This window comes from Callospermophilus lateralis, chromosome 2 (assembly GCF_048772815.1).
Source record: "Callospermophilus lateralis isolate mCalLat2 chromosome 2, mCalLat2.hap1, whole genome shotgun sequence".
In the NCBI taxonomy this organism is placed as follows: domain Eukaryota; kingdom Metazoa; phylum Chordata; class Mammalia; order Rodentia; family Sciuridae; genus Callospermophilus; species Callospermophilus lateralis.
Genome location: NC_135306.1, coordinates 196,260,339 through 196,287,661, shown reverse-complemented (window position 1 = coordinate 196,287,661; position 27,323 = coordinate 196,260,339). Strand labels below are relative to the sequence as shown.

General features: G+C 32.8%; 2 protein-coding genes and 2 pseudogenes across 2 annotated transcripts; 1 reads left to right on the top strand and 3 right to left on the bottom strand.

Moving 5' to 3' along the window:
* Positions 1 to 4,055: 4,055 nt before the first annotated feature.
* Positions 4,056 to 4,994, top strand: Or5j2 (olfactory receptor family 5 subfamily J member 2). The gene has a single exon (XM_076844525.1). It carries the CDS (start codon positions 4,056 to 4,058, stop codon positions 4,992 to 4,994), a length of 939 nt encoding a protein of 312 aa, XP_076700640.1.
* A 1,372-nt stretch (positions 4,995 to 6,366) lies between these two features.
* Positions 6,367 to 7,074, bottom strand: LOC143390475 (olfactory receptor 8K3-like; annotated as a pseudogene).
* Positions 7,075 to 16,443: 9,369 nt separating this feature from the next.
* On the bottom strand, positions 16,444 to 17,409 carry LOC143390474 (olfactory receptor 8K3-like; annotated as a pseudogene).
* A 7,810-nt stretch (positions 17,410 to 25,219) lies between these two features.
* LOC143390473 (olfactory receptor 8K3-like) lies at positions 25,220 to 26,173 on the bottom strand. Its single transcript, XM_076842858.1, has one exon. The coding sequence runs from the start codon at positions 26,171 to 26,173 to the stop codon at positions 25,220 to 25,222; it is 954 nt and encodes a 317-aa protein (XP_076698973.1).
* Positions 26,174 to 27,323: the final 1,150 nt, after the last annotated feature.

The window sequence follows — 27,323 nt, the reverse complement described above, 5'->3', positions numbered from 1 at the left end:
CGAATCCCTTTGGTTAGACTGAAGTCCTTGCAAATGTATATAGTTGTTTTAAAATCCTTTACTCTAAATTCAGAATCTAATATGATGGTTTTATTTCTGGTAATTGGTTTTTCGCATAGTTCTTGCTAACATTTTCCAACTTTTTCAACATACAAATACATACTTATTTGATGCTAGATATCACAAACATTTTGCTGTTCAGACTCAGAATTTTTTTGTTCTTGTTGTTTGGAAAAGAAGTCATTTATTTGCAATCAGAGTAACACTTTTGAGATTTAGTATTGAGATTTAAAACAGTGGGCCTTAGTTAACTGTTTCCTCTGAGGTCATTTCTTCTCCCTTTTGTTGTTCTCACTGAATGCACTTAGTACACTATGAGTCTCCAGAATTTAGTATTTCCCATCATACAGGTTCTTGGTATTTTTTCTTTCCCTACAGTTGAAGTTACTTTGAACTTGTGGAGCCTCATATTAATAAGTGAAGTTTAAGGGTAATATGAAGTCTTAAAATGTTGATTTCTAATGGCTTTCCTTGCCTAGGTCTCTCCACTGAAGCAATTGGCGGCATATATTCTGGGAACTTCAGCACACATATACCTGATTTTGTGTTTTCATGTTAACATGACTTTTGTGTTCTTCTGTGCCACCACCATCTCATACCAGGATTAAGCAACTGTGTTCCTTCTCTAACATGGCATAGCACTGTGCTGACAATCATCAAATGTCTCAAAATGTATATTACATGTATTTTCTCTAATTTTTCAGTTTTTTTTTTTTTTGCAGCAGAGTTGTGAAATATGTGATCCCAGTCACAACATTGATCCTAGCCATCAGAAATGCATCAGAAATGCAAATTGATTTCCACTATCAGTCTGATTTTTAGTCTTCTCCCCGTCATCATCTTTTCCTGTTATCAATTTTAATACATATTTCTTCTTTATTCAGTTAACATTTCTAGATATTTTAGTACAAGTGATTTGAGGAGTATGTTAATGAGAATTGTTTCTACAAATGAAAGTTCAATTTTTTATACCCCCTTTCTTTCTAATGTGCAACATGGTATCTACTATATGCTATCCACTTGTAACTATTAGTTTGATGGACAGAATTCTTGCAAACTCAGAATGTTAAGCTAAAACAAGCAGACTGAATCTTAGTTGGGTGATTGGTAACCCATAAACCATAAGTTTACTCATGTAATCATGCATATGTGTGTTTAAGTCTATGTATTGCTTAAAAATCCTTGTTAATAGTAGTTTCTGATTTCCTTTCTCACATTCATAAAGCAGCTTATAGTTAACCTTGTTACAGTCAATCATTGTCACTTATGTGATGCTTACATCTGATGCAATTATTTTCAATAACTGTTTCTGTGATATTTACTGAATTCAAGAATTCTCACCTTTTGTTCTATTTTTGTTTAAAATCTGTAATCGTTTTAGTTAATTATACACTGTAGAGATACATATGATTCATGGGGAATTCCAAAGTCCCTTGAGAAATAGAATGGTTCTTGAGGTCTCCTTTGCTACTTCATATGATGCTCAATCTGTGATAGGGCCCATTAAAGGTTAATAATACATATATAGAGAGGGCTAGTGACAGAGACACAGAAAAAGAGAAAGAGAAAGGGAGGGAGACATGTAATTCCTTCTCTTAAAGAAAGAGAATGACTTAAGGTATCTTGAGGTATCTTACTTGTTGTTTCTTGTGATTTTTATTAATGGCTAAAATTTATTCTTAATTATATTATCTGGAAATATCTTCCATTAGATACTTTAACAATATTTAATAACTTTGCAGGACATATCATTATTAAATGACATTATTTTTTAGCAAAGAATAAGAAACCAAAATGTGGAAATTCAAAATAGTTAATTTAGGTAAGTTTATTTTGTAAAAGTATTTTTTTTCTATTTGAATTACCTTATAGTTTATAGGCTGGTCAGAAGCTTCCTTATATTTTATCTGATAGAATCATAGGATTATTAAGAATATTTGAAGTAATTAAATTTGATTGTGCATCACATCTTTCAATTCTATTTCCTAGGTAACCTTCAACTTGGTGAGGATAAAGTGTGCCTGGAATAAGTAATACCATTAAATTTTGAAATTTCAATTGGAAACTTCATGTCCTTAATTATTCTTTGGAATGAAAACTGTTTACATAAACTTTCTTTGAGAAAATGTAAATTAATTAGTACTCTAAAGGATGAAACAGAAGGTTAGAAGAGCTATCTAATTTTCAAGGTTTTCTACAGTGGCCACTGGTCACATATGCCTACTGATAACTTGGACAGGAGTTATCAATAATGGGAAATTAATTTTTGCTTAACTTTAGTTAATTTCAGTTTCTATTTAATGTTCACAGGTAGTTTACTGGTTATTGTACTGGACAGTTTAGATGTGGTTGACAGATATGATCAATTTGAATATCAAAGTTTAACATTCGTTGAAGGGACTTGTATTTTGGTAAATAAACTAGAAACACAGGAGAGATCATAAAAACACAGGATGAAAATTTAAGGTAAAAAATTTAAACCATCAATTGGCATTTCCATTTAATAAAAATTCAAATAAAATTAATTATATATCTAAAATTGGGGAAATTAATTGGTTAAATAAAAGGCTTCATATGTGATTTATACATATCCATTTGACAAGCTACTGCCCCAAACCATCTACTATATAGTTTTTATCTACTATATACCATATCTATCTATAATCTAAGCACTTACTACATACCTAAAGAAACACTTTGCTTATTTCCCATTTGCTTTCATAAAATCCTGTGATGTAGATATGATTATACCAGAAGTGAGAGAAGCTTAATGAATTCCCAGAGTAACAAAGTTAATAATGATACTAACATATTTTAATTCCAGAATGAGTTAATGCCGACCAATTATCCTTTATGGCAATTGAAGTTCATTTGGTAAAATTCATTAATAAAACCTACAGAAGTAATAAAATTTTAGTATTCTTTTTACGTCTTCATTTCTAAAAACATATCTTCTCTTAACTATAAAATATTCTAGATTGTGAAAGACAGAGGTAAAGAGGCAGAAAAAGGAAGAAAGCTCTATTCTATTGTAGGCTTATTGATTCCCATACAATATAAGACATTTGAATTAAAAGTGTTGAATAACTGAACTTGAATAGATACTGAATTGAGAAAAGCCTGATGGTCATAAATATTTCTTATTAGAGCAATGACATGAAAAAGAGATTCAGACAAATAGCTGTTTCCAGGTATATACATTTAAATGTTTTATTTTTATATATGTGTGCACAGATTGTGTGCTTATAAAAGTAGTAAAATATCTAATATTATAGTATACCCTTTTATATAATGAAAACTAAATGCCAATAATAACATATAAATTATGAATTCCAAATATCATATGACATAAAAAGTCTTCCAAAACTGCTGTCATTGAAACAACACAGGGAATTTTGTGTTCAGGATTAGGTAGTTCCTCTGAATGTCTCTGCACGATGATCGAAGGAGAACATAGAAAGGGCATGAGATTTATGGTCTTTAAGAATTCCCGTCATTATCTTTGGAGCCAGTCTCTGGCCCTGTGACCTCTATTAATTCTCTTGTTAAATCATGGTTCATTTGTGTATTAACCATATAGACATTAGTACAGTTTATTTTACATCTTATTGTAATTAACTCTTTTTATATTCAAAACAAAGATTAAAAAGGGAATTTTCAATTCAATTTGTAACCACCATTTATTCATCATCAGTGTCCTTCCTGGGTATCATATCCCTATAGTGACAGATATGTGAGGGAGAGATTGAAATTTTTGAGAACCTATATGCTTTTCATATATTCTTGTGGAATTAAATCATAGCTATCACTAAAACAAAACAGAGATCATAGAGTCAGGTTCTCCATATTGTAAATGAGATTTATATTAAAAAAATAAAATGTATTCATCTAAGGACACAAGTCTATGTATAATTCTGCTTCATTTTAAAAACACCAGGTTCTTCCAGATATGTTCTAATCCCTTACCTCTTACATCTCAGATTTCAAGAAAAGGAATGGCTGAGGAGAATTTTACAGCTGTTACTGAGTTTATTCTTTGGGGATTGACAGACCGTGCTGAACTGAAAGTTGTGCTCTTTGTGTTGTTCCTGGTGATTTATGCAGTTACGTTGGTGGGGAATCTGGGCATGGTCATCTTAATCCAAATCACCCCAAAGCTCCAGACACCTATGTACTTTTTCCTCAGCTGCCTTTCATTTGTGGATGCCTGCTATTCTTCAGCCATTGCACCAAAACTGCTGATCAACTTCTTGGTCATGAAGGAAACCATCTCCTTCTCAGCCTGCATGACACAACATTTATTTTTTGGGGTGCTCATTACCACAGAAGGCTTCCTGCTGTCCGTGATGGCTTATGACCGTTACGTAGCCATTGTCAATCCTTTGCTTTACACTGCAGCCATGTCTAAGAGAAAGTGTGTGGCGCTGGTCATCGGGTCATGTACAGGAGGAATAATCAATTCATTGACACACACAGTAAGCTTGGCAAGATTGTCCTTTTGTGGTCCCAATGTGGTGAATCACTTCTTCTGTGATGTTCCGCCATTGTTAAAGCTGTCATGTTCTGACACCTCCATGAATGAGTTTTTGCTCCTAACCTTCTCTGGAGTCATTGCCATGGGTACTTTCTTCATTGTGATCATCTCCTACATACTCATTGCCATTTCGATTCTGAGAATCCGCTCAGCGTCAGGTAGACAGAAAGCCTTCTCCACCTGTGCCTCTCACCTCACTGCTGTGACCATATTTTATGGGACCTTAAGTTTTAGTTACATCCAGCCAAGCTCACAGTATTCTGTAGAACAGGAGAAGGTGGTATCTGTGTTCTACACACTAGTCATTCCCATGTTAAACCCATTGATTTACAGTCTCAGGAACAAGGAGGTAAAATATGCAGTGAAAAGGGCCACAGAAAGGCGACACTGCTCATGTTAATTTCAAACCAATGTCAACTTCACAACAGTCTACCAGCCAATTTCCTGACTAAGGTTCATATGAATGTTATGAACAGTTGAACTTTGGATTCCATAAATCATTGTGCTCTGAATATCACTTGCTCACAAGAGGAGAAAAAGGCTACAAAGTAGACATGACCTAGTGCATGATTTTGTTTTAAATAAGTTAACTTGAAATCCAGCTATTTTGAGAAATTAAGCCACTGATAGTTAGCAAGTCAATAACATATAGTCTTTTAACAATTAGAAAACTGTATAAATTCATTAATGTATGTGTGCTTTTACAGATCTAATTCCATGATATTTTAATGTTTATTTTCTGAATTGTTTATCTGATATTTTGTGTTTAAACCTTGTTTTGAATTCTAAAAACTGGCATATTTCCATGTGAAATAAGTAGGAGGATATGAAATTGAGAATTTCTGGGCTGGGGATGTGGCTCAAGTGGTAGCGCGCTCGCCTGGCATGCGTTCGGCCCGGGTTCGATCCTCAGCACCACATGCAAACAAAGATGTGTCCGCCGAAAACTAAAAAATAAATATTAAAATTCTCTCTCTCTCTCTCTCTCTCTCTCTCTCACTCTCTCTTTACAAAAAAAAAGAATTTCTATTTTGTAGTTATTTAAGCATTTTTCTTCAATTTTGGACACTCACAATCTAGGAAGCAGAGGTGAGTTATATATGACACTACCACAATTCTCATTTCCATGTGCTCCTCCTACAGTATTCACTTTAAAATATAGATTTATGTATGGAATGACATAATTTTGGAGTAGGTAAAATTCTCTTCTCACCCTTCTCAAACATCTGTATAAGAATCTCCTTCACATTTTTTCTAGATGAACTTTTTTAAAATCAAATCATTTAATAGATTTAATTACTCTCATTAGTATTTGATTGCAAATTCCAGTTCTTTAATAATGGATTACTGATTGCAAAATTCTCATTGATTCTCATTGAATTAGAACCATATATTTGTTACTAAAAATGCTAAAAATAATATTGCATGGACTTTTTCATATTAAAATAAATTATGTTTTCCATTGTTGTCTATGTTTTGGAGACTCTATTAGCTTCTAATATCATAGGAGGAAATCTCAGGTATTTAAAACTATTGAAAAAAAATTTTTAAAGAATTAAACAAGTTTACATTTTCTTTCTCATATTGGACAGCACAGACAAAAGCATTGACAACCATATGCAGGAAGGATGAAAAGACTTCAATAGCAAAGGCAATTTTTATCTTTCCCATCAAGAACAATACAAAAATCTATTGCAAATTGTATATTGTGCATGGAAGTAGGCTGAAACAAAGTAATTTTGCTTTTCATTTGTTTGGGATATAGTCTAGTCTTAAAAATTCTTCCACACAGAATAGTTATCTTCATGGAAAATTGTAACAAGGATGAGGAGGTAAGAATACAGGAGTATCACAAGAAATGAAAACAGATTAAACCCAACTGAAATTAAAATGATTAATTCAATTTCATGTGCATTTGAGCACAGCAAAATTAACAAGGGGATACTTTCACAGAAATGACTTATAATCTTATTGCCACAAAAGAGTAAATTAAAATTTTTCTGGTGATTAGAAGAGAAACAAATATGCTGTAGAGATAAGGAACTGCTATCAGCGCATGACAGTTTTTGTGACATGATGACACTGTAGAACAGTGGGTTGCTGATGTCCACATAGCAGTCATAGGCCATTGCAGACAGAATAAAAAGTTCATAAATGATGAACGCAAGAAAGCAAGCTAGCTGTGTGGCACATAAAAATAAGATATTATATTCTTATATACAACAAAAATTACTAATATTTTGGGGACCACAATTGTAGAATAACCAAGGTCAGTGAAAGCCAGGTGTCTTGAGAAAAAGGTACATGGGTATTTGCAGGCTGTGATCCACCTTGGTGAGGATGGTCATGCCCAAGTTGCCCAGCATTGAGACCAGGTAAATGATGAGGAACAGTCCAAACAGTGGAGACTGCAGCTCAGGGAGTGATGTGATGCCCATCAGAATGAATTCATGCACCACTGAGAGATTGCGTTTCTCCATCGAGGATTATTACAAAACCTATTTGGATACAGACATCAGCACAGCCAAGACACGGGGGATTTCTTGGTGTGTAAGCTTGTGTAAATGAGAAATATCCAAACTCCTCAATTTATATTTAAAATTAAGCACATTTTTACAAATAAAAAATGTCTTAGTAGTACTATACACATGGACAGATTGGTGGTTCTATTTTCTCTGACTTTGTTTTCAATGTATATGGATATATTCTAGGTATATGGATATATTCTAGGTATATTCCTTGTCATACCTCTATGATGGGCTACAACTGGTATCCAATGGTTAGAGGGTATTTAAATGGGTAAACATTTTACTATATCAAATATTCAGCCTAAATATTGTAAGGACTAATGTTGAGATACCCAAGTAAGATAGATAGGTAGATTGATACATAGTTATATATATAAATATTTATATATAAATATTTTATATCAATATATTTTAAAATATATAAATATTTTATATAAATATATTTTAAAAGTTGACACAAAATATATAAATATATTTTAAAAGTTGACACAAAATATATAAATATATTTTAAAAGTTGACACAAAATATATAAATATATTTTAAAATTTGACACAAAATTAAATTTTTAGTTTATTATATTGAATATCATTGAATTACTCTTCTTTCAGTGTAATGATTCCTTTTACTCAGTGTTTAATATATCAAGTACACATATAAAGTAAGTATTGGAAAAAATCAATCTTTGTGGGGATTTAGTTATTGACTGTAAATTTGACTGTTTCTTTAAATAATTTAAAGGGTAATTAGTAATTTTTTTGGATTGATGTTTTTTAAACATTTTTCTTGATGTTGATGGACCTTTTTTTTTAATTTATTTATATGCAGTGCTGAGAATCAAACCCAGTGCCTCACGCATGCTAGGCAAGTGCTGAGCCACAACCCCAGCATCTGATAATGGTTTTTAAAATTAGTGCATTATGGATATACATAAACTTAAGCTATTCATTGTTTTACATTTGTCAATTATATAATTTCTTCCTTAGTGGCATTTATGCATTATCTATGATAACATGAGATATTTAATTTGATGATATAAAATGGTATCAACCATGTATTGCAAAAATGCATAGAAACCTCTCCTATAAGACAGGCCTAGGAAAGCCTTTAGGTCTGTAAATTTTACACTTTAATATGCTTGACAGATATTAGATAGGTGTCTGAATAAGAAAATATATCACAGTTTGGATTACTTTACATTGAAAAACAAATCAGAATACATATAATTGTGTATATAACGTCAATGCTATATTTTATTTAGAGTATATACAAGTAATATTGGGACAAGTAATATAAGTTACCTAAAACTTATCATTCAAACAGGGACATATATATGCTGCACACACATAAATATGTATATACACATACAAACACATGTACATACATGTGTATATACATACATATGCTTATATGTATGTATATATGCATACATATACACACATATAAACACATAAGATTTTTGAGAGCAAGGAATAGAAATTAAATTAAATTTCCCTTTAGGATAAATAATCCCAAAGAGAAAAAAGAAGGTACCAAAATAAATAGAAATTATACTTATTATAATTAAAATTGCGGTAGCAGAAATCTCATGGTGAAATATAAGCAAAAATAATGCACAACTTTATCACATTAAATATAGAACTCATTATATGTAACTTGAACAAAATCAATTAAAATATTGCCTATAAGATTAAGACCTCTTGCTATCCTGCCCATACTTAATGCATATATGTTTCCTATGTTAGAAATCTGAGGGACTGGGGACATGGCCCAATGGCAGAGAACCTGCCTAGCATGCCTGTGGCCCTGGGTTTAATCCCCAGCATCATCACCACACACACACACACACACACACACACACACACACACACACACACCAAAAAGAGAAAGAAATCTGGAATGTGTGATAGATTATATTGTTAGAAGATATCTGCAGTATATACAAGAAATTAACACATAAATCTTATTTTTCTTTCATTGGTTTGGTTTGGTTTTGCAGGCATAAAAGGTTAAATACAATAGTAAATTGCACCTGATAAGAACTATAGTCTTTCTATAAAGTAATGAAAGATTAAAGTTTTTCTTATTGTTCTAGAGTACTATGGAATGAAAAAACTACTTTTTCATATATTATTGTCTTTCTTGATTACTGATCACTGCTGCTTTTAGAATTATACTCTAAAATATTCCATTTGATTTTTGTCACATTTCTCTGCAAATTTCAGAACCTTGAGTATTGTCCTATCAACACATAATTAGATACTTAAAGAATTCCTCTTAATAGTGTGTTTCACAACTGGATGAGGGACAGAAGCTCCCTCTAAACTATACAAGATATGAAGACAAACTCTGACAGAATCAGACCTCCACATCTATTTACATAAACATTAAATACTAATCTATTATAAAAGTCTCACAAAGAAAATCCTAGAGATATCAATAACTATTGGGAAGGATATACAAATGAGAGACTGAATCCCTTCTGGTTTATAAACCTGACCTTAAAGAATAAAGTAAAATAAAACAACTTAGCTATGTTTCATTTGGTCTCAGTTTTGGCCTCTGTGAGAGATAAAATTATTCAAATAAAACTTAGAATTTTTAAGTAGTACCATAATGATTTTTCAAGGATGCCTATGAAAATTTAGCTCACACCTCATGATAACATGAAAATATTAATTTAACAGAAAAGGAAATGACTTATTTCTGCTAAGGCACAATTGAATGGTAAAAGCACAGAGTATATAGTAAGAGTTAATCATATTTTACTCTGCTTTTCACATCAAATTATTTATCTACAATTGTTACTGAAAACTTGTGAATATCTTAAAAACATAGCATCACTTGAAACTTTTTACCTGTAATGAAATATCCATCTTGGCTCTGTATATATGTGTACATATATACAGAATCATATGTTTCTTACATAGCTTAGTGAGAAAAATTTATAGATTTTTTTTAACCTTGTGAGATTGGGACACCCTGAAGAAATGATAAGCAATTTGCTGATTTTCCCTACGTGAGCTTAAAGAGAATTCCTAGAACTCATTCACTAATTGTCATAGACAAATTTATTCACAGGTGTATCAGTGAGGATGTCTTGGAGAAACATAACCCATGGGGGGGGGGGGAGAGAGAGAGAGAGAGAGAGAGAGAGAGAGAGAGAGAGAGAGAGAGAGAGAGAGAGAAGAGAGAGGAGAGAGGTCTTAATGAGGGAATGGCTCACACAATTATGGAGATTGAGAAATCCCATGAGTCATTGTGTGCAAGTTAGAGGCACTGAAAAGCTTGTGTCTTGTTCCAGTCACTTTTTCTTGGAAAGTGAAATGGCCAGACATTTTAGTAGAGGTCAACTCATGGGTGGTAGCCACTAATTTTGCTGGATGATAAAAGACATGGAAATAATTTGATTTGTAAATTGTAGACAAAAGTAATATGGGCAAGAAATACAGGGATAACTCTCCAAAATGGTAAAAATAGGAAGATATTAGTGTCCCCTGTGCATAACAACAAAAGGTTGTGTAAGCAGAAGAGGATTTTTGTAATCAAGTCTTTGGCATCACCTTCTCAATGGATGTCAGTCAGCCTCTTTATAACAATTTATACCCACCTTCTATTACCCATCCTGCATTCCCTTTGTCTTCCTCAATTGCCTCAACTTGTGGTGAGTCTCTACCTCACACAAGCCTTCACTTATGGAGGGTTTGTAACACTAGTAGTTTTCCACAAGAAGTTGTTGGAATTTTCTTTTGACTTTTAATATGTGTCTGTATAAACACAGGCATTGTAATATGAAGAAAATCATTTGGGTATTTCTTCAATTTCACATTTTTTTTTACCTCTTTTATGTATTAAGAGCCTATTTTCTCTTTAGAAGTCAGGAAATATCACCACAACATCATTACAATTTTTTCCCTTTGCCTGTGCATTCAAAGTTATGAGCATCCCAAAGTGGTCAAATGACAGTCTTAGGATCCAATTCATTGGAATGTTTGCCATATCCTCTAGTAGAAGAATTCTTTCCTCTCCATCACTAAAGCATAACATCACAGGAATATGAATCACAAGTGATAATAATGAGTGTTACCATCTCTTGAATCCTAGACTTCTGTTTTCTAGCTAATCAAAACAAGGAACGTAAGTTGAGGCTGATTCAGAGCATATTTATTTTCCTGTAGATCATTGTCTCAGCCCTTTAAAGTATTTCCATATACCTAGTACTATGCTTGAGTCCTTATGATATTGAGTTTTAAATCACTACTGTGTTCATGAACCCTGTTTCCTGTGGAAAGAAACTGAGTGACATCCATAGAGAAGGTCATGCCAAAGACATGACTGTAAAAATCCTCCTCTTCTTAGTTCATGTTTTGTTGTGTATTCACAGGGGACACCAATATCTTCCTATTTTTACCATTTTGGAGAGTTATGTTATATCCTTGTATTTCTTGCCCACATTACTTTTTCTACAATTTACAAGTCAAACTATTTCCATGTCTTTTATCATCCAGGAAAATCACTGGCTACCACCCATGAGTTGACATCTACTAAAATATCTGTCCATTTCTCCTTCCAAGAAAAAGAGCACTACCCAAAGTTCTTCATGCTGAGATGGTTCTACTTCACAGCTTCTTTTAGGGTTGTTCCAGCAAGGTGATGAAGTACTGTAGTTGCCCACCTTCAGGTGGGTAGAGGAATTGCTAAACCTAAGTCATCTCTTCTACTAATCTTTCATAGAGGCCTCCCTGCACGGCCAAAGGTGCAGCTGAGGAATCAAGTTGATGCACCAGAAGTGGAACCAATAGTGTTTGGGACACCACATTTTTTCTCTTTATTTTAACTGATACTCAAACCATGAAAAGTTGTACATTTTAATGGGTTGCTATATAATATGTACATTGCATAATGTTTAAATCAGATTGAACTTAACTCCTCAAACATCTATCAGTTGTATGTGGTAAAATCTTTCAAAATGATTTATTCAAACTTTTTGAAATATACAGTACAAAATTAAAAATGTGAGCACAAATAAATTTTTACTTAAAAAAGGAAAATAATAGTATTGATCTTGGTACAAAAGTAAACAGTGCATTCAAAATTTTCTGAGTGAGCTATAAGAAAGCAAAAATTTCACTTTGAGTTGACTTTTGTTCAGGAATTTATTTACATATGGACATTCATTTTCCCCAGCACCATTGTTTAAGAATGTTATCTTTTCTCCAAAGTATAGTTTTGACAACTTTGTGGAGTATCAGATGACGGTATCTGTATCTTCAGTATTTTGATGGGGATTGCATTGAATCTGTGTAGTGTTGGTGGTAGTAAGCCAGTTGGGACAACATTGTTTCTGCCTATCCAAGAACATGAGAGGTCTTTACTTCTTCTAAGGTCTACCTCAATGTCTTTCTTGAGTGTTCTATAGCTTTCATTTTATAAGTCATCCATTCCTTTAATGGATTTATTCTAAAAGTTTTTTTTTTTATTTCCCCCCTTTGAGATTATTGTGAATGGCATATTTTTTTCTGACTCCTTTCTCAGCATTTTCATTATTGCAGCACAAGAGAACATTTGATGTATTTATGTTGATCTTGTATCATTTTACTTTTCTGAATTTGTTTACCAAATCTAGAAATCTTCTGGTGCACCAAAAGATCTTCTTTACAGAGGATTGTATCATCAATGAACAGAGAACTTTGATTTTTAATTTTTGGCTTTCCGTTTACTTTCACATAGCCTTTATAATGTTGAAGTAAGGTCCTTGTATCCCTACATTCTCCAGCATTTTTAATATGATGGATTTTATCAAATTATTTTGATGGAATCCTAATCCTGTGATGATAGTATTGAGAAATATGAAGATTTCATGACAAAACTGATCAGAAGAGAGATAGAAAATTACATTATACTACTTAAGAGAACCATCCAAGTATATAATGCCTGCAAATGTGTATGGCCCAAATATTGTTGTACCTACATATATACAACAATCCCTACTCAATATAAAAAGCCAAATAGATACTGAAATAGTAATTAATACTGAATTCATTTTGACATATTCATACTTGCATAGACTATAATTTACTAGATTTAAATTCCACATATAAAAGTGGAATATATACATACATATACATATATATGTATAAATATATCACAATAAATTTCACTCATATTATACAGTGCAAATCATTGTGATATGTTCATACATGCACCTTTTTAACATTTGTGAAACTATCAATTATAATTACTTTAAATAACTTTAATCCTCTTCTTAGGAAAGTAAATTACTAGTGTGCTTAGCTGCTTGAAGTTGTCCACCAGCATATGGTTTCTGTCTTTTTTCATATTCCTTTAGCTCTCTGGGCTTCATTTTTATATTTTCATTTTATATCTACAGGTTTGCTTATGTTTTTTTACAGTGTTTAATATGCTGTGAATACATCAATATATACTATTTTTTCTTGTGCATTTGACATTTATTCCTAGCAGTTCAATTTCTACTGTCAATATCCAATTCAATTAATACTGTTAATAGTGTCTCTACTTAATGATTTGGGAAGTAAAAAATTTCATAAAGATTCATTTTTGTTTATTTATTTTTAATGGTGCTGAGATTTGAATCCAGTACCTAACATGTGTGAGGCAATCACTCTGCCGCTGACCCAGAACCCCAGCAAGTAAATGGATGAAGTTACAGAAGGTAATACTAAGTGAAGTTGGCCAATCCCCCAAAACAAATGCCGAATGTTTTCTCTGATATAAGGAGGCTGATTCATAAGGAGGCTGATTCATAAGGAGGCTGATTCATAGTAGGATAGGGAGCGGGAGCATGGGAGGAAGAGATGAACTCTAGAGAGGGGAGAGGGGTTGGAGGGGAAGCGAGGGAGCATGGGGTTAGAAATGATGGTGGAATGCGATGGACATTATTATCCAAAGTACATGAATTGGTGTGCATATACATTGTATACAACCAGAGATATGAAAAATTGTGCTCCGGTGTGCAATAAGAATTGTAATGCATTCTGCTGTCATGTATAAATTAAAAAAATAATTTTTAAAATTTGATGATGTTTGACAGTAGTAATGTGTTTCAGTTCTTGGTCATTTGTGTGTTTGTGTTTATGTGTGTGTGTGTGTGTGTGTGTGTGTGTGTGTGTGTGTGTTCTATTTTGAGCAACAACCCAAACTGCTTTGGTCAATTCTAATTGATTATTCTGCTCAGCATGCTTTATATTTTCCAGATTCTTCATATGCTTGAAATAATTAAATATGTCTCATACATTGGTTATTACACCAAATAATATAAGCATTATTTAGCTTTGTTATGGGATATAATACTTTGGAAACAAATTAATTATAAATATTTTTTATCATTTCTTAGATGAGTCTAGAAGAGTGATTATTCAGGACAAATTTTTCTGCTCACCAGGAGGAAATCTTTTTGAGTGCTATTGCCATTCACATGTGTTTTGTCAGTAACTTATGGAGTAATTGAGAATAATTATCCCAAAATTGGGATGCCCTTTCATGTCCTTGCCCTCTCTCTTATGCTTGATTTTTTTTTTTCCTTTCCAAACTCTAGCTGGCTGGTTCTCATCAGGCTCTCAGCTTTGTATCTTCCCCTCAATATTTTTCTAGGCATCCCTCATACATTCTTAAGCCAAGAAGGTGGGGAAATCACAGGAATCACTTCATTTGTTTTTCATCGTTTAGAGAACCTGCCTTTTATTACCCTGTGTCAATTTTTAAAATATATGTATCATATATGTTGTACATGTGTTTCATTTTTATTGTTTTTCTTTTTTAATGGGAGATTAACCCAGTCTCCATTTCTCCATATTGATTGGAAGCAGAAAAAAATATTCAACATATATTAAGAAGTGCTGTGAAAATATACTTTTTAATCTTTAAAAAAAAATATTCTTTGATAATACTCTCATATCCACATCAATGGGAACCAATGTTATTCTTTTTTTTTTAAGAGAGAGTGGGAGAGAGAGAGAGAGAGATAGAGAGAGAGAGAGAGAGAGAGAATTTTCCAACATTCATCCCTTGTTTGTATGTGGTACTGAGGATCGAACCCGGGCCGCACGCACACCAGGCGAGCGCGCCACTGCTTGAGCCACATCTCCAGCCCCTGTTATTCTTTTTTTAATGTCAAGATTTTCATCCCTTTTCACTCCAGTTCCAACCCTGGCCTAAGACTGTGTCCACTTCTGAAACTGTTATAATTAAATCCCAATAGATTTTCTTTTTTCAATACTCAGGATTCTATGCTCTGTTATTTAAGAGAAGTCAGAGTTATCCATTAATTAACGGTAGATAGCACCACTCTTTAGCTAAGACTTCTACAATGTTTCTTTTATTCATTAGAATAAAAGACAAATTTGCAATAGCTTAGGTGGTATCCCTTAGTCAGTTCTACATCATATATCAGTCATTTTTTTTTTCCATTTCATAATGATATTTTAAATTCTGGATACTTCTTGCTGATGTTCCAGAATGAAGCCATCATTTCAGTGTTTATGAATTTTTGCCTTAATAGTACTCTCACTCTGGAATAGACTTCCTTTTGCTAACTATACAACCCACTCACTCAACTCTTCACTTGCAAGTCAACTGCTCAAAGGGATCTCTAACTTAATTAAATATTTAAGTGCCATCCTAGCTGCTTCTCAATTCTATTTTCATTTTGTTCAGTACCATCTAAAAACTGTATCTGTCACTTCCTGTTAAATTTTCTCTAAGCTTCATCAAGAGAGTAAGCAATGTATGCTTACTGAACACATGAATCTTTGTGTATAATATCCATCAGGTGATTTTTGTGTTTGATAAGCACTACAGATAAAATGGTGGAGGTTTGTTGTAGATCAACTTACAAATATTGAACAAAGAAAGCCTTTGGCTTTAAAATAATAGTTACCCAGAGAGAGGAGAATTTAGTCTACCTTTAGAATTTATGGGAAAGACAAGTTATATTTGAAATTAAATACAAACTAATATCTGAAGTATAAGCCAGGATTAACTATTTACTAGGGAAAACTTTTGGTTTGAAAATTATTTCTAAAAAAAAATTTTAATTGTATTTGGACACAATATCTTTATTTCATTTATTTTTATATGGTGTTGAGGATTGAACTCAGTGCTAGGCAACGCTCTACCCCTGAACCACAACCCCAGACCCTGGTTTGAAAATTATCAATGCTTTCTTTATTCTGTGCCAACTGCACTTTGATTCTTGCCCATCCTATAGATGCATCAGTACAAGGTTATTGGAATGAAAGATACAGTCTGTACTGGCTATTACATAGTCATACATATTACATAATTTATTGTTCCCATATAATAGAGTAGTAAGTTTTAAAGAAAATATATACAGACATTTTCCAGGTTCTCTGTAGAGCATTTTTTACTTCTTTGTTCCTGAAACTGTAAATCATAGGATTTAGCATGGGTATCACCAGAATGTAAAATATAGAAGCCACTTTACCAGTGTCAGAGGAATGGCTGGACTTAGGCTGCATATGCATAAGAACAGAGTCCCACTGAACACCTCTATCACTGTCAGGTGAGACCGACATGTGGAGAAGGCCTTGTACTTGCCTTCTGCAGAGTTCTTCCTGAGGATGGTGACAAGGATCAGAATGCAGGAGACAAGGACTATCAGCAGAGATGAAACCAAATTGAAAGATGAGAATATTAGAATGATAAGCCTAACTCCATGTGTGTCTGAGCACAGCAAAGATATCAAAGGCAGACTGTTACAGTAAAAATGCCTGATGACATTATGTCCACAAAATGGAGAAACAAAATTTTTTTATCACTGTCAGCAAAGATAAAAAGACACTGTAGAGTTAAGGTTTTGCTACCAGCACATGACACAATGCTTGTGACATGATGATTGTAGAGCAAGGGGTCACAGATGGCCACATAGTGGTCATAGACTATTGCTGACAAAATGAAAACTTCACTACTGATGAACACACTGAAGAAGGTGAGTTGGGCAGCACAGCAAGAGTAGGAGATTGTAGATTGCTTTTCAACAACATTTAAAACATTTTGGGTCCCGCAGCTATTGAATAACCCTCTATGAAAGACAAGTGTCTGAGGAAAAAGCACATGGGTGTGTGCAAGTGTGCATCTATATTGGTGAGAATAATCAAGCCCAAGTTACCAACCACTGAGATCATGTACACAATGAGGAAAAGCACAAATAATGGAGCCTGCAGTTCAGGGAGGTCTGTGATTTCCATTAGGATGAATTCTTTCAGCATGGTTAGATTGTGTTTGTCCATCTATCCACTCAGGAAACCTATACTGAAAGTAAATATAAAACTAATCATTGATTTTTATTATATTTTCTGATGAATACATGTACTTTATGTATTTCCATATGATAGTTGTGTTATATGTTTGTGTATATGTTATGCACGGGTATTCTACACATGTGTATGTATACAAACACACACATACACACACACAAATATACACTCACAAACCATAAGATCATTCCATGTTGCCTACTTAAGGATTTTTATGAAATCTTGCATGTTGAAAAAAACGACAAAGCAAATGTTAACTGAGAACATTGCCATACAGAGAAAACAATTGTTCACCACTCTCTAAAATACCAGAATGTTGTTCATTGTTAGTATGATATAAAATAAGGTAAAAAATAACTGACAAAGTATCATGGAATTCACTAAATAATTTTATTATGAGGGGGGACATTTTGTTTAGAAAATGATATTCATGCTGTGCCCACCTACTATCTCACCTATTATTTATTTGGATTTTTTTATTGATACATATTTGAACATATTCTTGGAGTTCAATAAGATATTTTGAGACACATATAAAAAGTGTAGTGATGAATTCATAATAATTAGCATTTTCATCTCTTCAGATATTTATCCCTTCTCGTGTGTGGGAACCTTCAGACTCTTGTAGTTATTTTGAAATACCCAATAAGTTGTTGTTTACTATAGTTACCCTACTGTGCTACAGAACACCAGAATCAGCTCCCCTTTCTGACTGTATTATAGTATTCATTTTGTAATCTCTCACTGGGCTCCCTTACCTCTATCCTTCCTAGTTTCTAGTGACCACTGTTCTCTACTTATTTGAGATCCACAAAGCAAAAGTTATATTTGTCTTTCTTTGTCCATTGGAACTTAATTTCATGTATGATGTGAGTGTGTGTTTGTGTGTGTGTGTGTGTGTGTGTGTGTGTGTGTGTGACCGATTTGTTAGAAAAACACCACCATATCTTTAAGGAGACCTATCCCAAGCGTGTTATCTGAGGATTAATTTAGCATAACTAATAATGGAGAACCCAATTGTATAAAGTGTGAATTTCACTGCATCTTGTGAAGTAATTTTAGCAAATGTATTTATCCTGAATATCATCAGCACTTTAGATATGACTTCCAGTTTATGGGCAACACAAGGTATATAGAAACATGAAAAATGTAATTGGAATCAATTTAAGAAAATATTCAGAAGATAAATAAAACCCATGTTTCTAATATGCTTCCAGACCATTAAAAACAAAACAAAACCAAACAAACAGAAAACAATTGGAAACAGCTTTCCTCATCATCTGAAGCCTTCCCCACCCTGATATTGAACAATGACTAACAGATCCATCATAAGACAGAGAGCTACTAATGCATATCCCTTATTAATGTCATTGAAAAAGTCCTCAGTTGGATAAGAGAAAATCAAACCCAATAACACAATGTTTTGGCACTGAACTGTAAACTTTGAAATGGTTAAAATGTTGAAATCAATGTTAGACACATTTTAATAAACTTTATAATACACTTTTAAATAGAGATGAATGGTAACATTTACTTTCATGCTATCAAATTAGATAGCATTTGCTATGATCAGTTAATCATATATTCATATCTATTTTCTGTGTATTTTGGATTTCAGCATTTAAAAATCATTGAGTAATACTTATTATGATTATGTTACTATTCAAATAAGTCTTTGAATAATTTAAATAATATTTTTATTTTGCCTCATTAATTTGTTTATCTCATCTAATAAAATGAGACTAATGCCATTGTGAAATTGCAAGTCTGGCATCCTTTAAGTGATTTCTCTAGGAAAACAAAAACAAAAGCATGTATGTATACACACACATATTTTAATAGTCAATTTTTATTGGTTCTTTTTAATTATACATGACCGTAGAATCCATTTTGACACAATTATAGAAGCAAGGAATATATCATGTTCTAATTCAGTAAGAAATTTATGAAAGTAAACAGCCAGCTATTGTTATGTCACATCAATTAAGGCTTATAAAACAATGGCTTTCTGATGTCCATTTCCATTCATTGTAGTCACATTCTTGGTCTATAGAGGAACTCTGAATGAATGTTTAAGTGACAGTGCCTTTAGACACATACTTTTGTGGCTATGAAAAGCAGCATACAGAATTAGGAAATGTAGAGAGTTAAAGAGGTCCACTCACTCCCGAGCCTTGTTGGCCTCCTGCACACTACCAAATATGGGAGTCAACACAAAAATAATTGACAATAAGTGTAATGCAAAATGAGAGATGAAAATGTGCATTTATAAACATTCATGTGGTCACCAAAAAGAACTAGGAAAATGTTTTTATAAGAAGCTTCTAAGTTAATAATAGAAAAGACACTTTGGTATTAAGCAAAATATATTTTCCTGCTTTGAATTTTGAAAGGACTGATCCATTAGACAGGCATTTCTTCATCAGGATCAATTTTATGTTATTTCAAAAATAAGAAGTTACGGTGTGATGGAGGTTCTATGCAGAAACAGGTCCTTTAGTGTTTTGCTTTGACTTTACCAACTACTAAAAATGACACCCTTTTAGTGGTGTTGGTAATTCTGTGAAATGTATTACGTATTTGAAACAGAAATTCAAGTATTACAAAAATATTGGTATGCTATTTTAATTAAGAGGCAACTGGAAAAAATATTATGGAAATAACTATGATTAATTGCAAATGATAGTATCATATTTTGACATCTTGTTTGAGGATCTGAGTGAAAAAAAATAAAAATCTTAGGAATTTGAGGTTGGAATTTCTTAAATACAATCAGGAGTTCATATTTTGGTTTCTGGTTTTACTATTTACAGAATATCAAATAGCTACTTGACTTTAAAACCTAACATTTACCAAAGATCATAATGCAGATGGTTGAAATATTGGAGTAGCCCAGAAACTGTGGTTATCAAAGCAGACTGCTAAAGTTGTGGCTACATCAATAAAGTCACTGGGGCTCAGGAGGAGTCACAGAAACACATTATCTATTCACCTCCAAGGAGGAATGTTTCCAGATTTCCCGTGTGTTCCCAACAGAGCTCAGTAATTTATGAAGTATCCTCACTCCTTTGAGACTCTCCCTGGGGAAAGACTATGCAATTTGTTGATGATTCCTGAACCTTGTAAAGCTTCAAACAAAACCATTGGGATATCTGAAAATTACAAAGTGCATCCTGGGGATCCCATGTCATTGAAGTTATGTTAGATATCTCTCCACAACTCCTCTAGGCTAAGTCTCTATGCAAACCAGAGCTCTGAATTGAAAATATTGTTCCTGTAGTATATAATGATAATCTTTTCTTAAGTACTATGTTTCTGTAGTTTGATGGATGAGGACACAATGGATAAATGTTTAAATACAGAAAATAGCAATGTCATGCTTTTCATGATGAATAATATCTCACTCTCTATATATACCTCCCAAAAAATCACAGGAGGAAATAACATATATGCTTAGCTGTTTTTATTTGTTTTCTATTGTTCTAAATTTATTATCAAAGAGAATGTGCGGGTAAACAAATACAAATTGCATAAATAAATTTTTATACGCTTAACACATCTAAATATAAAAAATCCAGATAAGATAGAAACAAAAATAAAAATAAAACATTTTCAGATCCAGAAGAGTCCTGCATTTTCCTTCCCACTATGAACTACTACCCTACCCTCATACAGAAAAATGCTTTTTAACACTATTATTTCCAGTTATTTAAACTTAATGTTTTAAAAAATTGTTTTTGTATTATACAGTGTGATAATTTGATGCATGTTTATAATGAATAATGTCAAAAAGGGCTGTCAATATTGATGTTTCCTTATACCTTAAAAATGTTCTTTTAGCATGTGGTGCTAGTGCATATCTTTGGGTATAATGTGATATTTCAATGCACATATATAGTGTGTATTAATCAAATTATGGTAATTAACATTTTCATCTTACTGTACTTAGTGTTTGGAGCCTTAAAGCTTTTTCTTCTAGTTATTCCTAAAATCTGATGGATTATTTTGAATTATTACTACCTCACTATGAAATACCACACTAGAATGCATTCCCCCTATCTAATTGCTTTGGAACCCATTATACCATTTTCCTCTCCCAACCTCCTTGACCCATAATAGCATCTAGTAACCACTATCCAAAACTCATATTGATCTACCACATGTGAGAGAGAAAATAGGATATTTATCTATTTTGATACATTTCACTTTGCATAATCCCTTTCCATTTTTTTTTGTATTTTGCAGCAAATTTTGAGACACAATTGTTTTTCATGATGAATAATTATTCAATTTCTATACATACCACGTTTTCCTATTCATTTTTCCACTGACAGTTAACAAGGTTAATTCCAGGTTTAGCCAATGTAAATATTCACCAATAAAATGAGTGTGGAGGTATGATTTTGTTTGGTGATTTTATTTCCTTTCTCTATATAACTGGGAGTGAAATAGTTGAATCACCCGATAGATAGATCTACTTTTACTTCTTTTGAGAAACCCCCTTATTGTTCTCCCAAATGGCTTTACTAACTTACAATACCACCAACTGAGACTAATAGTTCACTTTTCTCCACAACTTCACCCGCATTTATTATATTTTTTTTTATATTTTGTCATTTTGATGATACACATTCTATCTGGGGTGTGGAAGAATTCTAGAACTAGTAAATATGAAAAGTGTTACGTAGGCTTTAATAGATATAATTTACTGAATTCAGTACATTTTCTTCCATTCCATTCTAGTACAATTTACTACAAACGAGTGCTGTATTTTATGATGAACCTATTCTTTTTTACTTAGAGAAATGTCGACTACACAAATAGGTTTTCAAGAATGAAATAGACCTTGCATTTTTTTTATGTGTGATGTTCTATTAGCTGTATCTCATTTTCTAAGAGTGAAGCATGAGTTCCATCAACTCCAGTGTCTAATGAGTGGAATAGCATGTCTTCTATACTTGTTCTTTGGTCTTTCTGATTTCTTTCACTTCACATTATTTGTAAGAGAATCTTATTTCTCCTCCTTCTCTTATTTCTCCTGCACTCCTCTCCCTCCTGCTGCTTCTTCATCTCCTTTGCTGCTTTCTTCTTGCCTTGTTGTGTAAGATTTATTTTATGACGGTGTCATGATGTATTTTCACATTGTTCTTTTGATGAGCATCTGTATTGTGTTAACTTTGAGCCTATAAAGATTCCATCTGCCAACAATATTCTCTCACTTGTCTTGCAGGGTCACAATTTCCCAGTAATGTTTTAGCTGCATCTTAGAGAATGTGGAGAGCAGAATTTAGTGTTTTATTCCTTATTATTTTAATAATGTACAAACCCTAGAGTCATGTAAAAAAGTTCTCAATATCAAGACTTTGAAAAGTTGGTTAAAAGGGACATTTCAAGAAGATTTTTCTTTTTTTGAGAGGAGAATTCAGTTCACAGAAAATTTAAGAAGACAATGTAGGTGTTTTCTTTTTATTCCATGCATGTGCCTGTCCGGTTTGTTGAAATAATTCTCTCTGCTGCATTACAGTTCCTTTATTCCTTTTTACAAAGAGCTATTCACTCTATTTTGGGGGTAGTTTTCTGGACTCTACTATTTTGCTCTCTTCTCTTATTCTCTTGGTCTTCTATTTGTCTTTCTTTGCATTTTATCCCATCTGTTTCTAATATATTCCAGTCTTTGTTATCTTATTGATCTCTTTATTCTTTCTCCACTAGTACACTTTGTCAATTGTCATGACAGCTGCTAACAAAGAATGCTTTATTTATTCTATCCAGCAGCAAAAAGACAAAAAAAAAAAAAAAAGACATGAAAAATTCCCAGAGTTTTGAATTTCAGCCACTCTGGTGAATGTGTTTTCATATGACAGTAGTTATGCTATACAATGATTGATGATCTTTGAATATAGTTATATATTTAATTTTTCTTGATATTGTGTTTTGTTAAGTATTTCTGCAGGTGATTTTTCTCCTTTCTCTATATATTAACTAGACAGCTAATGCTGGATTTAGGATTAAGCATTTGAAGCCTGCAGTAGCAAATGCCTTAATCCCAGTGGCTTGGGAAGGTGAAGCAGGAGAATTGCCAATTCAAAATTAGCCTCTGCAAAAGTGAGGTGCTATTTTTATTAGTTATCTTTTGTTTGAAATTTTCTATTTCAAAATTACTGACATCAGCATTATTTGGTTGAATGTGTTGGAAATGCATTGACTCTGCATTGCCTCTTCATTCTTTTTTGGTATACTTTTATAAATTGAACACATTATTTTTTGGTCATTTTTGTGTTTTTATAGGTTGCTATTTACATTTTATGTTATTAGTCTTGTACCATATTTAAGGTATCTCTCCTTATCCAAAGATATGAAGCTATGACTTGCATGTTCTTCTAGAGAATGTGTAATTCTAGAATTGTTATTTAAATTCATATAATTTCTCAATTAAATTTGAGTTCTTGTATGTGTAGCCTTTAAAATAACAAGTATTTTCCATGTATACATGATATACAGAATGATATTTTGATGAAGAAATATACATATATGTATATATGAATTAATTTTTTGATGGATATATTCACTATTAAACATGCACTAACTCAATATTTACTGACTACCATATATTGAGTATTATATAAGGTATACATATAAATGACGAAGTTTCATACACAGGAAGTCTAAGTAAATTATTTCAATGTACTAAACAGTCTAATCCTTTCTAAACCAACTTCCAGAGGTTCTATATCTGACCTTTGTTTAATATTCTATCTGTCCACATGTGTACCAACATCACAATTTCTAAAAAATAATGCAGTTTTATGTCAAGAATTGACATCTATTATTGGAACTCCCCCAGGTTCTCTCTTTTTCAAGATATTGCCCTAGTTTTTCTTTGTACTTTACATTTCAAAATCAGTTTGGCATCTATTTGAGTATTTTAAAACACTGGTAAATTTTTTATTGTTCCTACATTAAACTTATAGAAAATTTTAAGGAGAACTGACTTATTCACAATATTTATTAATTCCAACCATATACATGTTATATTGCTACCCTTAAATATTTTTCAAAAATCTGTAGTGATTTTATATTATATCATGAAGGTCATGTGACTTGTTCATTAGATTTTTCTTAAATACTTTAATTTTCATTGCTAGTGTAGCACATATTTTAAATTGATACTCAAATATTATGTCCTAATAGTTAGCCATGTAATTGATATTTTATATGATGACCTTATAGTAACAATTTTTCAAGTGTCACTCATTTTAAAATTTAAAGTTTTATGTTTTGGGGGATTTCCATGTACAAGATTATGTCTTTTAAAAGTGAGAAATCACAATTTTATTTTTTCTTTCTTAATTAAAACACTATATATATGCATGTTTTTACATATATACACATTCATATGTGTATGTTCAATAAAGATAGATACTATAGTTTAATTGAAATCTGAGACAACACTTACAACAGGGTAGATAGAGTGTCTTAAAAGTTGTTATTGATGATGCATTATTTTTTGTAGTGTATACCTGCAAAGCACAATAGCATAGCTGCTTTGTCTACATCAGTATGTCAGGAGAAATCTGTGTGGAAAGAGTGTGAAATAAAATTCAAACATGTATACTGATCTGGAGGACAAATCAAACTGAATATCAAAAGGTCCATCAACATTAACTCATCTATATGTTGAGATCAAGGAAAATATTTCCTATACCTTTTCTATGTAGAGCTTTCAAAGACTTATTGCATATAGTAAATAGTTACCAACAAACTTATTTATTATACACACATTCTATATTGGACTTGAAATGAGACGTTTGCACAGATTTTCCCATATCCTCCACATGGCACCTTTAACCTCTGTATTTCTCAAACTGTAGATAATGGGATTCAGCATGGGTATCACCAGGGTGTAAAATAAAGAGGTCATCTTGTCAGTATCAAAGGAGTGACTGGACTTGGGCTGCCCATACATGAAGAATAGAGTCCCGTATAATACAACTACCACTGTCAGGTGAGACCCACAGGTGGAGAAGGCTTTACTCCTGCCCTCTGCAGAGTTCATCCTGAGGATGGCCAGGAGGATCAGAATGTAAGAGACAAGGATGATCAGAAGAGATGAAACAAATGTAAATGCTGAAAAGATCAATATTATTAACTCAATCTCTCGCGTACTTGAGCAAATCAAAGTTAACAAGGGAAGACTGTCACAATAGAAATGACTGATAACATTATTGCCACAGAAGGAGGAGATAAATATTTTTATGGTGGTTACCAGAGAAAGAGAGGCACTGTATAGAGACGGTATTACCACCAGCACCCAGCAAACTCTTTTTGACATGATGACTGCGTAGAGCAGAGGGTTGCAGATGGCCACGTAGCGGTCATAAGCCATTGCTGCGAGAATATAAAGCTCATTAAGGACAAAAAAGATAATGAATGCTAACTGTGTAGCACACCAATTGTAGGGAATTATGTTTTGATTAGCTACAAAATTTACCAACATTTTGGGTCCCACAGCTGTTGAGTTACCAAGATCAATGAAAGCCAGGTGTTTGAGAAAAAAATACATAGGTGTTTGTAGCCTGGAGTCCACCTCAGTGAGGATGATAATGCCCAAATTGCCCAGCAGTGAGACCATGTAGATGATGAGGAACAGCCCAAAGAAAGGAGCTTGCAATTTAGGGTGGTTTGTGATGCCCATTAAGATGAATTCATTGAACACTGTTAGGTTCTCTTGGTCCATCCAGTCCATTAATTTACCTGATTGTGGGAAGTACCATCAAAAATCCTTGGGTTTCAGGAGGTATATCACCTGTTAAAATTTTAATGTTCCAAAAATTACATGTAAGATAGACTTAAGGAATTTTTTTTTTTTTAAAACTGGGGATTGAACTCTCAGGGACTCAAACACAGAGCTATATTCCCCAGCCCTATTTTGTTTTGTATTTAGACAGGGTCTCACTGACTTGTTAAGCACTTCCTGTTGCTGGGGCTGGCTTTGAAGTCAGGATCCTCCTGACTCAGCCTCCCAAGCTGCTGGGATTACAAGCGTGTGCCACAGTATGTGGCCTGAAGGATTTTATTTTATTATTATTATTATTTTTTTGGTTGGGCTGTTGTTTCTTTGTTGTGTTTGGTATCCCTGGATGTTCTGTTGCTGAACTGCATAATCAGCCCTTTTTAGTTTTAAATTTAAAAAAAAAAAAAATAGACAGGAATTTGCTAATTTTCCAAGCATGGTCTTAAATTTACAATCCTCCTGTTTCAGCCTCCCTGTGTAGGTAAGGGTTAAGCATGAGTCCCCAAGCCCAGCAGGCCTATATTTTTTGACATGAAGCAATTTAAAATGACTCTTCTCCATCCCTGAAGCTAAAACCTAACTTGAAAACCATTATGGCATTATGTTATCTTATTTCCATTACTTTGAAAACTGGTTTGCTTGTAATTCATAATTTACTGGTGTATCTGATAACACTATAAACTGACAGTTGTTTTATCTTTTTCACTGATGAGATTTTACTCCCTATTCTTAATTGGTCACGTTTTACATAGAGGCCTCTGTTTCATTACCATATAGTTCCCATTTCAAATGTAGATGTTAGTATTCAACCATTATTAACATGTTAATAAAATCATTATAGGAATAAATAAGAATTTTAAAAATCTACATTAAATTTGGGTTAATCACAATTTTGGCTAAAACATTTAATATTAGGAAATCTAAATATAATCTATCAAGTTTTCAGATTAGATCAGAAAGAAAAAAAATAAATATTCCAATATACAAATAAATAATGCCATTAATTATGGCTCAAAAAAATACAGATTTAGAATTGGAAGACAATTTCATTGTCGATAGAATATATCAGAAAAGTTAAACTGCACTGAGTCTT

Excerpts from the sequence above, each read along its gene's own strand:
- LOC143390473 (XM_076842858.1), bottom strand. The coding sequence starts at position 26,173 with ATGGACCAAGAGAACCTAACAGTGTTCAATGAATTCATCTTAATGGGC.
- Or5j2 (XM_076844525.1), top strand. The coding sequence starts at position 4,056 with ATGGCTGAGGAGAATTTTACAGCTGTTACTGAGTTTATTCTTTGGGGA.